Genomic DNA, 14,250 nt, shown 5'->3' with positions numbered 1-14,250 from the left:
CGTTCGTTCCACCGGATCATAAGACAACTTTTTTTAAAATTCGCGTAAAAATACAAGCTTTTGGAATCAAATTGAAGCTCTGTACCAATAAAAAAAATTATTCAATTTATTTATTAGCTTAAAAAGACTTAAATTTTTCAACGAAACATAATTAATCAAAATTCGTTTTACGTTTTTTCCCACGATTCTATTTGATAAAACAACTCTTCTTCTTTCATTTAAGCGTCGCGTCGTAGACTTCTTCCAATTTTATTATTTTCTGCCTTATAGCGTTGCAAAAATTCTTAATTTTCGCAAATTTGAGATAAACAAATTTAATTGTTTAAAAACTATTTAATGAATCGTTTTGAAATTTTATTGACGTAAAAATGAAAGGGCATTATCATTTTTGCAAAAGTTATTGACAATTTGTTCCGCTAAATTTTTTATCTCTTTTAACGTTTATTAATAAATGCACCACAAAAATTATACCACAGCTAATTTAAAAGTTTCTCAATAAACTGGCCGATTTTTATTTCAGTTTTTTGATAAAATTTAATGTTTTAACTTACAGAGGAAAATTCTAAAAATCACACTCCGTAATGGAGTGGTACCTATCTGGCCCCAAACTATAACCAACCACCCCTGCCCATCGCAGGAGATAACGAATGATGAGGCTTTGTACTGAAAGTTACTTTGGATATCCTGGGTTATGGGATATCCTCTGATTTACTTTATGTGGTTAAGCACCTGATTTTAGAGGTAGCTAGAAGAGCTTTTCTCCCTATGAATAATTTTTACATGACTTTCTACTTGTGTTCCGGACAGTGAGTCTCCGACCTAAATCGCTGTGTGTGAGTCTAGCCATCGAGCCCACGTTTGTCGGTACGTGACTTCTCAGATATATTCAGAGCCTCTCTGATCATATGATTCAGCTCTATTTGTATTTTCTTTGTTTTGGATTTGCACGTGCGTCCCTATGCGACCGAGGCGTCTGTTAGTTTTGGCAAAATTATACAGTTGGTCATCCTAATCTTTGTTTTGAATCTTTTTACTCTTGCGACCTATTAACGATGAGAGTTGACTTCTAATTATTTAAGTTTTCTTGATCGTGTGTATTACGTATATTGTGAATGTCAGCTTTTTGTTCAACATTACGCCTAGATGTTTGGTTTGATTTTAGCATTCGATTTGCGTGTCAAATAGGAATAGAGTCCCATTTGCTTCTCCTCTTCTTTTCTGGTACATACCAATCTTGTAGTTCGTTAAGTGCCCTTTGTAGGTGTCTTGTTGCTAGATCTGGGTTGGTACTGTTATCAGCTATCACTGTATCGCCTGCATATAGACTTAGCAACGATCTGGGTTCGGTTGGGTGTTTGCTGTGTATATGGTGTATAGATATGGCTACAATACAATTTCCTGTTGCACACCAGCCTCCATGGTTCCAGCTTCACCTCTCAACAACCTGTCGGCTAGGTATGACGAGAAAAGACATGTCATCGTCTCAGAAGGCCTTCGTCCCAGACTCTGTCGAATGCTTTACTAATATCTAGAAAGGCTGCTGTTGCATATTTATTTTCATTGAACCCTTTCGTGATGTATTCTGCTAGACATAGTATCTGAAGTTCACATGAGTGTTAGGATCTGAATCCGAACTGTGCTTCAGATATTATTCCGATTTCTTCTGATTGTTCTTTCAGCCTAGTTAGTATGACCCGCTCTGCAATTTTGGTTATTGCTGGTAATAAGCTTGTTGGCCGATAATTCTATTGAAATGTCTCGTTTTTTATTGGTTTTTCGATCATTATTATGTGAGCTTCCTTTCATCTGCCAGAACATAATGTCTTAATCTTAAGATGTTGTTGATTAAATTTGTTATGTATACTATTGCTTTTGCTGGCAGATTCTTCAGAGCTCTATTCGTAATATGGTACGTTTCTGAAGCTTTTTTGACTTTAGTACGATGATCAACTGTCTGACATCTTGAAGGGAGGTGTGTATAATACCTATGTTGCCCTTTCTTTTTAGTGCTCTGAATCTTCTGTCCACTTTTTCTGTGAAGTCTAGATCTTCATCGGGATGATAGTTTTTCCTACATCCTATCTGTAGCGTGGTTTTCATAACTTTTTCTTTGGCTTATTCTGCGTACACTATTACATTTTCTCCATGTAATGCTGGAATTGGTTTTTTATCCTGTTTTAGTATTTTAGATAGCTTTCAGAACGCAGATTTATTTGGGTTTAGTTGCTGGATATAGTTGTCCCAGTTTTCGTTTCGCTGTCCTTCTAATTGTTTTTATCTTCCCTATTTAGCTCATTAACAATTAATTTGTCCTCTTGGTTTCTTGTTCTGTTGGCCCTTCTGCTTTCCCTGTTTTTCTCTTTATTAGTTCTTTCAGTTCGTATTAAAGAATAACATACTAAATGCATATTTACACATATACATATTTTTCGTTAGTCTATCCGTATAGAATCTTAAACAATTATTAGATAGAAGTTACAGTGACTGTAAAAAAACACTGTTTTGTTAATTTCTCTGGGCTAATAATAGAATCGAACTAATACAAGTAGACGCATTAATGTAATGGAAAAACTAAAGAATCTGGCAGAGATTTGGATGGAAGGGATAGAAAATATGATGGAAATAAACGAAGAGAAGAGGAAGATAATTATAAAATAATACAAACAAAACAGAATAAAAATATAATTGAAATATAGCACACCTTGGGCACATATTTTCTTATGATTGAAAAATAGATATATGTTAGTGAAGCATTGATATCTGGATATATATGGAATATATGGATATGTGGAAATAAAATAGGACTGTTGGATAGATACAGAAATGAAGAAATTAGACAACAGATAAATCTATAACCTCTACTAGAAATAGTAGAGCTGGTATGGTCATTTAAGGAAAAAACCAAAACAATTTGACTAAGGGGATAATAGAAGCAAAGAGATCAAAGAAAAGAGGATAAAGGAAAAATGGATAGATAAAATTAACGAAATTAAACAAAAAGGAGTAAAGACGATTGAAGAAATGAGACCAGCCGGAAAAACTGGAAGAAATGGATAAGCGACAAATATTAAAATAAACAATTCTACGCTGAAGGGCATAAGGATGTGGGCGAAGACGAAAATAATTAATTGGTGGATGTATTCAATGTCTTTAAATATTTTTCACGTCCGTTTTCTTCTTTTTCTTAACGCTGGGAAAATTTTTACCCACGAAAGACGTTCAGCCATTGAGGAGAGTCCTTGTCTGATCTTTATCACATCTACTCTATACTATTACATTGGGTGAAGGATTCGACCGTTACTTGGTGGAAATTCATCTTATATAACAATAAAACTCTGAAAACTTTTGTTTTCAACACTGCAGCTGTTTCGTCAGAGTACCTCTCTAGTGATATATATTTTGGGTATGCGCTTACACTTTATAGTCTTCAACTGAATACATTAAGAGTGGAGACTTGCTTGTCTCAAGCTGGTGATTCAGAATTTCCATAGATTCTAATACAAATAACTTGAAGAATTTGAAATTGGTCATTAAAAGAATGATTATGCTCTACAAGGTGAAGTGCGTAAGTAGAATCTATTTTCTATTATTGAAAGCCCTTTTGTGTTCTGCTATACGTTTGTTAAAAGTTCTACCAGTTTGACCAATGTAAGTTTTTGGGCAGTCGACACATTTAAGTTTGTGTACGCCACTGTGTAAGTGCTTTTTCTTTTGGCTCTTGTGGTATTTAAAATATTTGCTTAAGTTGTTGTTTTTTCTGAAAGCTAGTGTTATCCTTTCTTTTTTATGTGTTTGGCTATTTTTATTGATATCTTGCCTTATATGTAATCGAGCAGAAGGTACTGTGTTTTTTCTCTGGTGATGAAAATAATAATTTCAGGACTTTCTTATGTAGTTTTTGTTTTAAAATTGTTTGTATTGTTGGTTCGTTGTACCCATTGTTTACCATTTGCCTAATGATATTGAATCATATCTCGAAGTTGTTTTTTGACATGGGAATTTCGATTAATTTATGTAACATGTTATGGTAGGCTGCTAATTTATGTTGTGTGGAATGGAATTGTGTATATTTGTGTTACTCTTTCGTTATTGAACTTTTTTTTGTCATACACCACAGTTTGTAACCTATTATAGTCTATATAATAGTTAAACAGTATTTGGTGTTTGCCTCATCAAGTTTTTGTAAGGTGTAAAACCTGGAGCTGTCTGTAGCTTCTTACATTATACTATCAATAATTTGGGAAGGTAAGTTCACGTAAAAGACACCAATATTTTTTAAAATGTATTAATGGTATGAAAAAAATCATATTGAGAGTAGTAATTTAAATTTTGGAATAAAACACTCAATCATACAAAATGAGTCTTTCGATTTTTTTGTTTGTATAAATTAGTCTATATCTTTGAAGGTTGTCGAAATAGTTTTTTTATTCTACGCCTTTGCTTCATATTCATTGCCACTAACACCATTGCATTTCCTGGTAAGTATTTTGCTTTTGTAATAGATGATTATGTGTTTTGTGTATTTTAACTGTAATTTTTGCATACATTCCACCTGTAGAAGCAACGACAATTATAATTTGATTCAACTATTAGCAAAGAAAAATTAAAAAAAAAACTATATTCTAATCCACATATGTATTTTAGCTGCAATAGTTACGTATTCATTTACTTTTATGCATATCATAATATATCATATACAGCTTCAAGTGCAGCAAAGTGCTAATCTCATGCAGAACCTGTTTAGCTAAATAGTTCAAATATCATCAAATAGTTGATGTTGATTTTCTTAATTCATGATCAGTCCATCGCCTATTTTGGTTACTTTACATTTGCATCGACTATCCTCATATTGGAGAAACACTTTCTTGAAATATTTCCATGTCTCAACTCCATGCAATAAAACTGATTTCAGGCAAGTCATATTCACTTCTTATTTATATATTGGGAGACCCGATGAGTGGCCTAAATATTTTGAAAACTGTTCTACACGCTGTCAAACTATTAAAACATAAAAATCTCTAGGACCACATGATTATATATATATATATATATATATATATATATATATATATATATATATATATATATATATATATATATATATATATGCCAAACTAATCCAGCTATTTAATGAAAAAAAACCTAGATATTATCGTTAAGCTTTTCAGCTGTGTCTATCAAAACACGGGACGAATTCCAAAAGATTATACACGTGGGAAATTTTGCAAAGGCCATCTGCTAATCAGCTTAATGAGTCACGTTTTGAAAGTACTTAAAAATATTACACAAGATTATTTAAGAAATGTGGAGGAGTTATTCTGGAGTTAATTTGGATTCATCAATAGTACAAGATTGTATTAATCAAAGAAAGAATGTTGTTCTGTTTCCTTGCTTATGAGAAGGCATTCGATAGCGTAAAACACGAACTAATGATACTATATTTTCAAGAGTTTGTATTGGATGCTAAATATATTACTTATTGTTAAACGTACGTCTCCAAAAACACAACGAAATGGGAGATTGCAATAAGAAAGAGACTAATACAAGGATGTATACCTTCTCCAATGTTGTTCAATACATAGAGAAAATATTCACAGATGCAATGGCTGACTTTAACAAAATTAGGTATGTAGACGATACTACGCCACTGATAAATAACATATTATACGATCTTCAATGTCTTCTAAATGATCTCTCGGGAGTGAAGCTTTGTTTTGAAGTTTTTGGGTTTTAAAATAAATATCAACAAGAGGAAAATTATAATAACATTTAGAAATAACCAAATACAAAGATATACGTAGCTGGAGAATAAATCGAGCAAATCAAACAGTTTAAATACTTTAGTCGTCTGCTAAATGATAGTCTGAACCCTGAGACAAATAAAGAGCAGAGTAGAACAAACTAGAAATGCTTTCTTTAATTTTTGACGGATCGCAGATTGGATTTCATCTTAAGACACAAGATGCTTAAGTGTTAGGTTTGACCTATTCTGTTGTACGGAAGGTAAGCATGGACGTTAAAGGTTAGATCCTTTAACAAACTTCAGCTATGGTCGACTTTGGCTTTTATCTTCACGGGGTACCAATTTTTACTGTATTTATCATGTTTGTTATTTATTATTTGTCCCAAGGTTTTCTGGTAATAAGTTTAATGAGAAATATGTATAGCACTGTATTAAAAAGAAATATTGCAAATCAAAGCCGTTACTTCTACAGACTTACGGGAATGTTAGCTCTAAATATGCCTAAACTGTTGTGATCAATAATAAACTGTACTCCATAAATGGTCGAATAATCATTTTTAAGTAGCTGAGGATGAAATCCTGCCATCTGAAAAGGCTCCTCCAATCATACAAGACAGAAGGAACACTATAATCGTCCCTCCGGCTTTCAAAGAAGTAGAACCAGATATAGAACACGTTGAAGAAGGTATTTTATGAAAATAACTTTCCTTTCCTAAAATTTTGTGAATGAAAGTACCTCTAAATCCCACATACCTACTCTTATTAGCTATTTTATGATATAGGATTTAATAAAACAACTGGATATTTCGATAAATACTTTTTTAATACACAAAGTGTGATGTTTAGTGCATTAATAACTATATTTTTAAAATAGAAATAAATTTTTATCATTTTCTCGTATTTAAACAACGTTGTATATTACATCGAATATAAAATATTCATACTCTTTACTTCTTAAGCAATTTTCTAGCAACTAAATTTCTATTTTTACTTAATTTATTACCTTATTTTTACTTTAACGGGATTTTTACTTGTGATTAAATTTATATACACTTTTATTTATTTCTAAAAATTGCTTTACTTAATTCTGCAATGCAGCCTAAAACTCCATAACAAAAACCGGTATTTTTATACCGTATGGATATATATAACATGGCAACAGAAAGGAATATCCATCGATGGAGAAAGATTAAACCATCTACGTTTTGCGGACGATATCGTGCTTCTGTCAGATAATCTGGGAGAGATCAAAGACATGCTCCAAGAACTGAATTACATACTACAAGAAACTGGGCTGGAGATAAATTTCGAGAAAACCAAAATGATGACCAATATGGTTCCCAGCGAAGAGATACAGATCAATAACAACAAGGTAGAATTAATCGATAAATACACATACTTGGGTCATGAAATCAGAATAACCAGAGACAACCAAACCTGCGAGCTAAATAGACGAATCACGTTGGGATGGGCGGCATATGGAAGGATGAGAGACATTTTTAAAACAAATACCCCAATTCGCCTGAAAAGGAAGGCATTTAACCAATGCATCTTACCAGTCTTGACCTACGGAGCAGAGACCCTAACTTTAACGAAAGCTACTGCCGAAAAACTGAGGGTAACACAAAGGCGAATGGAGAGATCAATGCTGGGAATGACCTTGAAAGATCGCGTGAGAAATGAGGAGATACGCCGACGAACTGGCGTAGACGATATTATACTGCGAATCAATAAACAAAAGTGGAGGTGGGCTGGACATGTTGCTAGAATGGAAAACGGAAGATGGACGAAGAGATTATTGAACCAAGACCAAGAGCAAGAGCCGACAAGCGAAGTCGAGGCAGACCACCCACCCAATGAACCGACGACCTAAGGAGAATAGAAACAAACTGGATTGCAGCAGCTAGAGATAGAGAGAACTGGAGACGTTTGGAGGAGGCCTATATCCAACAATGGATGTGAAAATGGGGCTGGATGATGATGATGATGGATATATATAGTCTAGAAAACAATAGCAAACTTTCGCGGAGTTTCCATACCGCAGAAGGTTGGAGATATCTCTCGAACTAATTCTAGAACAGGTTCGGCGCAGACTACAATATGTTTTTCTTTTGTTTGTTTGTTTGTTTGTTTGAACTTTCACACGATGGACTGCAACCGAGCTACTACGTGATAATATGGGGCAGTTAGACGATAGATCCATCTTCAACAGAATGAGGGGTCTCTTCAAAAGCCACAATCTCTCTCTTGGTATAAAACTAAGAATGCTGCGATGCTACGTCTTCTTTGTTCTGTTTTATGGTGTTAAGTCGTGGATCTTGAAAGAAGATATATGCAAGAGGTTGGAAGCTTTGAGATGTGGCTGTATTGGAGAATACTCAAGATCTTGTGGACTGACTTAGTTACAAATGAAGAGGTTCTCAGAAAAATGAAGAAGAACCGAGAGGTACTGAACACCATCAAATCCTGAAAGCTACAGTACTTCGGACACATTATGCAAAATGCTCTTCTACAAGCCATCCTACAGTGACAAATATTTGGAAGGTGAGTTCCAGGAAGAAGAACATCCTAGTTAACAAACCTCAGAACTTGGTTCAACACAACATATTTTTTCCGCTTTTCCGCGTTGCTGCAGGCAATATAAAGATTGTCATTATGATTGCCAAGATTCGTCAATTCGATGGTCGCCAATTCAACCTACTTTGACCTTCAATCAATATTCAACATAATATTCATTATGTTGCTATGCAAACCACCATTTATAAAACTTAATTTTAGACTGTCTTCGATAAATTTCTTATTTCATCATAAATTGTAGTCCATCAATTTTTTGATAATTTAATAATTTTATATCGTGTACCACAGAATATCGTGGACTGAAAAAGTAACTAATATAGAGGTGTTACAAAGAATGAAGAAAGAATGTGAAGTCATAAAAACTGTTAAAATTAGAAAGATTCAATAAATGGGTCACATAATGAGGGGCGAGAAGTACGTATTACTTAGGTTAATTATGCAAGGGAAGATACAAGGGAAGAGAAACCCAGGATGACGTAAAATATCCTGGCTAAGAAATTTGAGAGAGTGGTTCGGTTGCAGCACATTAGAATTATTCAGAAGCGCGGCCAATAAAATTAAAATAGCGATGATGATTTCCAACCTCCGATAGGAGAAGGAATCTGAAGAAGAAGAATAATTTTATGTATGACATATGTCAATTGTCACCTTCTTTGAGGAATCATTTAAAAGACTGACATTCGATTCCCCTCATTCAAGCCGAACGGAGAGTGGAAAATATATTATACTACTCTCAGGCTCACATGGGGCCTCATCGTCATCCAATGATAGCCCCTGTGACTGAAGACACCGTCAGACAGATGTGTAACATAGGTAAAACCACATCCCTTGGCCCTGATGACATCCACAGAAGATGTCTCAAAAATCTTCCAGAGAATATAATCCCGTTGCTCACCAACATAATCAATGAATGTCTTACGCTGAGCTACTTTCCAATTTCATGGAAGATGACCAGCAGAGTCATGATTCCGAAACAAGGGAAACCCAAAACCAATTCTGAATCATATAGAACTATTTCACTACTGAGCCTTAGGTAAAGTCTACGAGAGGATTCTTAAAGAGAGACTCGTAGAATTCCTAGACGCTCACTTCGCCATTCCTAATTACCAATTCGGATTCAGGGCTGGACATTCCACACAAAATGCATTGGTTGAAGCAACAACGCTCATTACACAATCAATTAACGAAAGAAAACACGTCATAGGCATATTCCCAGACGTCCAGAAGGCATTCGACCAGGTCTAGCACACAGGCCTGATCAAAAAGCTCCACCTTGCTGGACTGTCCACATCTTTTGTTAAACTAATAAATTCCTATCTCTCCAGTCGGACTATCCGGATCAAAGTTGGCAACACTTTATCCTCACTATTCACTCCACAAGCTGGAGTATCCCAGGGCTTAATTTTTGCTCCAACACTATACACAGTCTACAACAGTGACATCCCCGCCCTCAGTATAGATCGGAAACCCTACTTCTATATGCTGACGACACTGTACTCCTCACGTCGGGGCCACATAGAGTGCGTGGACAAATGTTTGTATTCGAAAGAGCTCAAAACTACCAGACCGAGTTATCAGGTGGTGCAATAGATGGATAGTGACTATTAAAGCCTCCAAAACCCAACTAATACTATTTAAATCTCCCCACTGCTGTGATGTTCATGGCCGGATAACCCTGATAGGAGAAGACCTTATTCTCAGAAACTCGGTTTTCTATTTGGGACTTCATTTTAGCAGGAGTCTCAATTGGAAAACGACATACAAAACACCCTGGACAGTGTAAGAAAGAGGTCTAGACTTCTGGCAGCGCTTTCCGGCAAAATGGGCAATACGTCAACTAAAACACTATTGCACACCTATAAAACCTACATAAGACCGATAATCAAATACAAGGCATACGCCTACGCATCACTTAACACCCGCCAAATTAACACGATCATGGCCACTGAAAGGAAAATCCTAAGATTCTGCACGAGGAAGCGCAGAGACTACCCGTCAGCACTCATACATCAAGTAGTCAATGTAACACCAATTAAGGACAGGATCCAAGTGACATCTCTCCTAGTAGTGATACTTTTAAAAACTTGACGAAAGTGAAACATTGTAAACTTTAAATTAGTTATTCATATCAGTGTTCTATTGCAGCATAGCTCTGAAGATGTCTTTGTAAGCCGAAAGCGCTCAGCTAGGAAATAAATGTTTACACACTTCAAAATACTTTTCCATTCTTTGATTTAATATATATGTAACTTCGACTCTCACCTCTCACAAATGTGGGCTTTCCATTGTTTAGCACTACTAGGTCATTTTCGAATATCCAATCTTTCCATCTCCCCTCTATGGTCGCTTCTGGGAGACCTCCATATGATTGATTTGGCATTCACGTCGCCAGTAAGTATAAAGTCTTGATCTGTTTGGGACGTCATTATGATCTTCACTACTTATTCTTTGTAGCGCATCAGGATGATATTAGGTGAGATATAGCCAGGCTTCCTATTTTCACTAACACACACCCATCTTTCTTGACAATCTTATTTATGTATGCTTTCTTATTCAGTATGTATATAACAACATCAGCGTTTTTATCAGCTATCCAGCCTTTGTTTTTAGTAATGTTTTTGTTTGGCTCGGGAACAATTAGTAGGTCTGCTCCAATCTCGAGGGCATATATAGCTAACTTTTCGCGCACTATTGTCCGGTCCCTTAATGTTATCTTGGGTGTTGTCGAAAAACCAACACCTGGGACATCTTGGCACCCTCAGCCGTGTTTCTAGTTTGCAGCGCACCATGCCTAAGCTCATTTACTCCCTCTAGAGTATAATCTCCGCTGCTGTTCCAGGATTTATCCCTCTGTCATATACCTACCTCACGCTATGAGCACGATATTAAGTATAACTTGGCAAATTTCACTTTGTCTTATTTTGCATAAACCTTATTTTGAAAATATGGTTTATGGCCAAATATTTTCAAAATAAAATCATGAAATTTGGTTACAGGTTTTATTTAAAGAATTCTATAATAGTTTTATTTACATCTTTTGATATATAGTGACATTAATGTAACACATTTGTATATCAATAATTATGTTTTAAAAGCATGAAGGAATATTTATGAATATAATAAATAAAAAATTTTAATTATGTTAGAAAGTACACAGCGGTTGATGAATGTTGATTTCTAAATAAAATAGAATTGAAACAATTAATCAGGAATATTTAAAAGTTTTTATGAGGTTTCTGGAATTTCTTTCGTAGTAGAATATCAACAATAAAACAATAATTGATTTTTGTAGTATTTTCAACGTATTTTAAAAGTATTTTAAACTCGTATAACGAAATAATTAGATTTTTTACTTTGGTGTATTAAAATATTTATTTACAATGGATTTCTATGAATCTCTATCATCGGATTTACTATTTTCAGTTTTAGAATTAACAATAAAATCATCGTCTGAATCTTCATTTCCAAGATTAATAATAATTTGATCTATTACTAGATTTATTGTTGGTTCCAAGTCAATAATTTTTTTTGAGAACATGTTTACAGTAGCTGTCTCACGCTGTAACGTAGCTGTCACAGGTTATCCCGATGCTGCCACATAGCTATCTTACGTTGTCACGTAGATCACGTGTTGCGTTCGGGATGGTCAAAGGTCAAAGTATCCTGAACTGCCTTATTACCTACTGCACTGGTAGATTTTTGGCATGTACCTTGATGTCTCCATTAATAAGGCATTGTATTGTTATAAGAACCACACATACAGTCGTATATTTTTGATTATATTTTCCTTGTCTTTGACTTTGCTCTACCATTACTACTCCGCGATGCTATAGCCTAGCCCATGGCATGACCGAGCCTGAACCATTATCAGCTTCGATGTAGATCGATCTACAGTTACTGTTTACCATCTCCTGAGTCCCAACTTGCTCGGATCAAGTAATATTTAAATCATATTAGTGATATTAAGTATAATATTTAAATAGATTTACAAATATCCAGTTGTTTTAAGCGTCTTGCATTTTCCTTAGTTGTTAAACGTGAACACGTCCAAATGAATTAATATTTATATTCCATCTGTCGATTATTTTTGTATCAAACTATAAGAAATTTATGTTTCGACAATTGTTTTAACAATTAATCGCCTTTAATGTGATTCGAGATATATTTTTCATTCTGATAAAAGAAAATGTAACTACATATGTGTTCTGTGTATTTTTCTTTGTTTTTCATTGTTTTTTTGTGATTCCTTCTATATCTGCACCAGTATTCTAATCACTATCGGATTCTCACCGTAATTATCTCATTTAAATACATCAAATTAGTTTGCGTTTAGGTAATTATAATTTTGTACCTGGACTGCTTTCAACTGAATCGAACCGAAATCGAATCGAAACAACAGATTAACTGGAAAACATCCATTTCTTACTAATTACTGTCGTCTTTTTATTCATCTATTATAGTCCCATTAATTGTGAATTTCTCCTCTATATGACACTCTTGATTCTTTTGTTTTTTTTTTATTTTAACCGTAAGGGTATCTTTTGTGGTAACAGTACTAAATTTCACAGATTTTCTAACAAATAATAAAACTAACAAAACAAAAATAAGTAAATTAAAAAAGAATTATTATTTTATAAAATTTTACAAGCTATGAGAGTTTATAGTAGAAAATAAATTTGAAAGCTCGCTACTAGTAATTATAGATATATAGATATATCCTCACCGGACAGACAATGCAGAGAAGACAGCTGAAATATAAATACATAAATATATATATATATATATATATATATATATATATATATATATATATATATATATATATATATATATTAAATTAAATTAAATGGCCAAATATATGGCCTAGGAGGACAAATTCGTTAAACTTCCCGTGCTCGAATCGGTATCAATAAAGTGTTATGATCATTTCGGCCTAGCCCAGCCTCATCAGACACTTTGGGCTGATACAAATTCAAACTCGGAAAGTCCAACGAATGTCTCCCAAAACTTCACTACAACAGTAGTTAGCTACAAAGGCGCCACCTGCTTTGGCGGCCGTGAACGAAAACGATATGATAATATCGTTTTCTGTATCCTCTGCGCTATGCGAAATGTGTATATTATATATATATATATATATATATATATATATATATATATATATATATATATATATATATATAGTGTGAGTCATGAGGAACTGTACATACTCCTACCTCGTATGGAAGCCTCTATGCGAAATTAAAAGTTTGGCAAAGGGAACTATCGATGTAAAAAAATGTAACTTTTCTTGAAAAAATTTATATAATTTATAAAATTCTTATTAGAGTTTTCAAAAACCTTATACAGGGTGAAATTTTTGCTATGAACAAACCAAACTAATAAAAACAAAACAAAATTTGTTTAATTTACTAATGTTTGTATTTTGAGAACGATTTCCAAACTAATATTTTACAGCCGAACCTGATTTTTTTCGAATTTGAATAAATCAGTTGATTGGGTGGTAGTAGCTTAAGTAGAGATTTTATATCAAAAAATATATTTATGTTCAAAAGATTTTTAATATAGTCTACTATTGTTTTAAATTATTAACATAGTAAAATATTTAATTTTGGTACACAGGGTTAGTCGAAACTGGGGAATGAGTATTTTCTGATTTTTCTTAAATGGAACACCCTGTATTTTAGTATTGTAATGAAATGTTATTTTATGATACTTTATTATTTATTAAGCATTCCCTATACCCAATTGCTTTAATTTGTGAGTTATTCGTGATTTCTTGAACCAACCATTAATTGCAACAAAAGTTAGGTGAAATTTTCTCAGGTTGGCCGTGAAAATATTCAATCAAAATAAATTTTTCGAAAAAAAAGTACATAATAATCTAGATTGCTCCTTAATTTGTTAGTATTGGATGAGATATCAAAATA

At 33.8% G+C, this 14,250-nt stretch overlaps 1 protein-coding gene across 6 annotated transcripts in view; it reads left to right on the top strand.

Annotated features, from left to right (window-relative positions):
• Asph (Aspartyl beta-hydroxylase) overlaps positions 1–14,250 on the top strand; it is a 192,978-nt gene that overhangs the window by 160,267 nt on the left and 18,461 nt on the right. For 4 of the 6 annotated variants that reach the window (XM_072545739.1, XM_072545735.1, XM_072545738.1 and 1 more), the window contains exon 7: positions 6,309–6,428. The exons of the other annotated variants lie outside the window; for them this stretch is intronic. In XM_072545739.1, the coding sequence (XP_072401840.1) occupies positions 6,309–6,428 (120 nt within the window). The remainder of the gene's footprint in view (positions 1–6,308; positions 6,429–14,250) is intronic. 6 annotated transcript variants of the gene reach the window in all.

Source organism: Diabrotica undecimpunctata, chromosome 10, assembly GCF_040954645.1.
Source record: "Diabrotica undecimpunctata isolate CICGRU chromosome 10, icDiaUnde3, whole genome shotgun sequence".
Classification (NCBI taxonomy): Eukaryota; Metazoa; Arthropoda; class Insecta; order Coleoptera; family Chrysomelidae; genus Diabrotica; species Diabrotica undecimpunctata.
The sequence above is the reverse complement of the archived record's forward strand: the minus strand, read 5'-3'. Positions and strand labels throughout refer to the sequence as shown.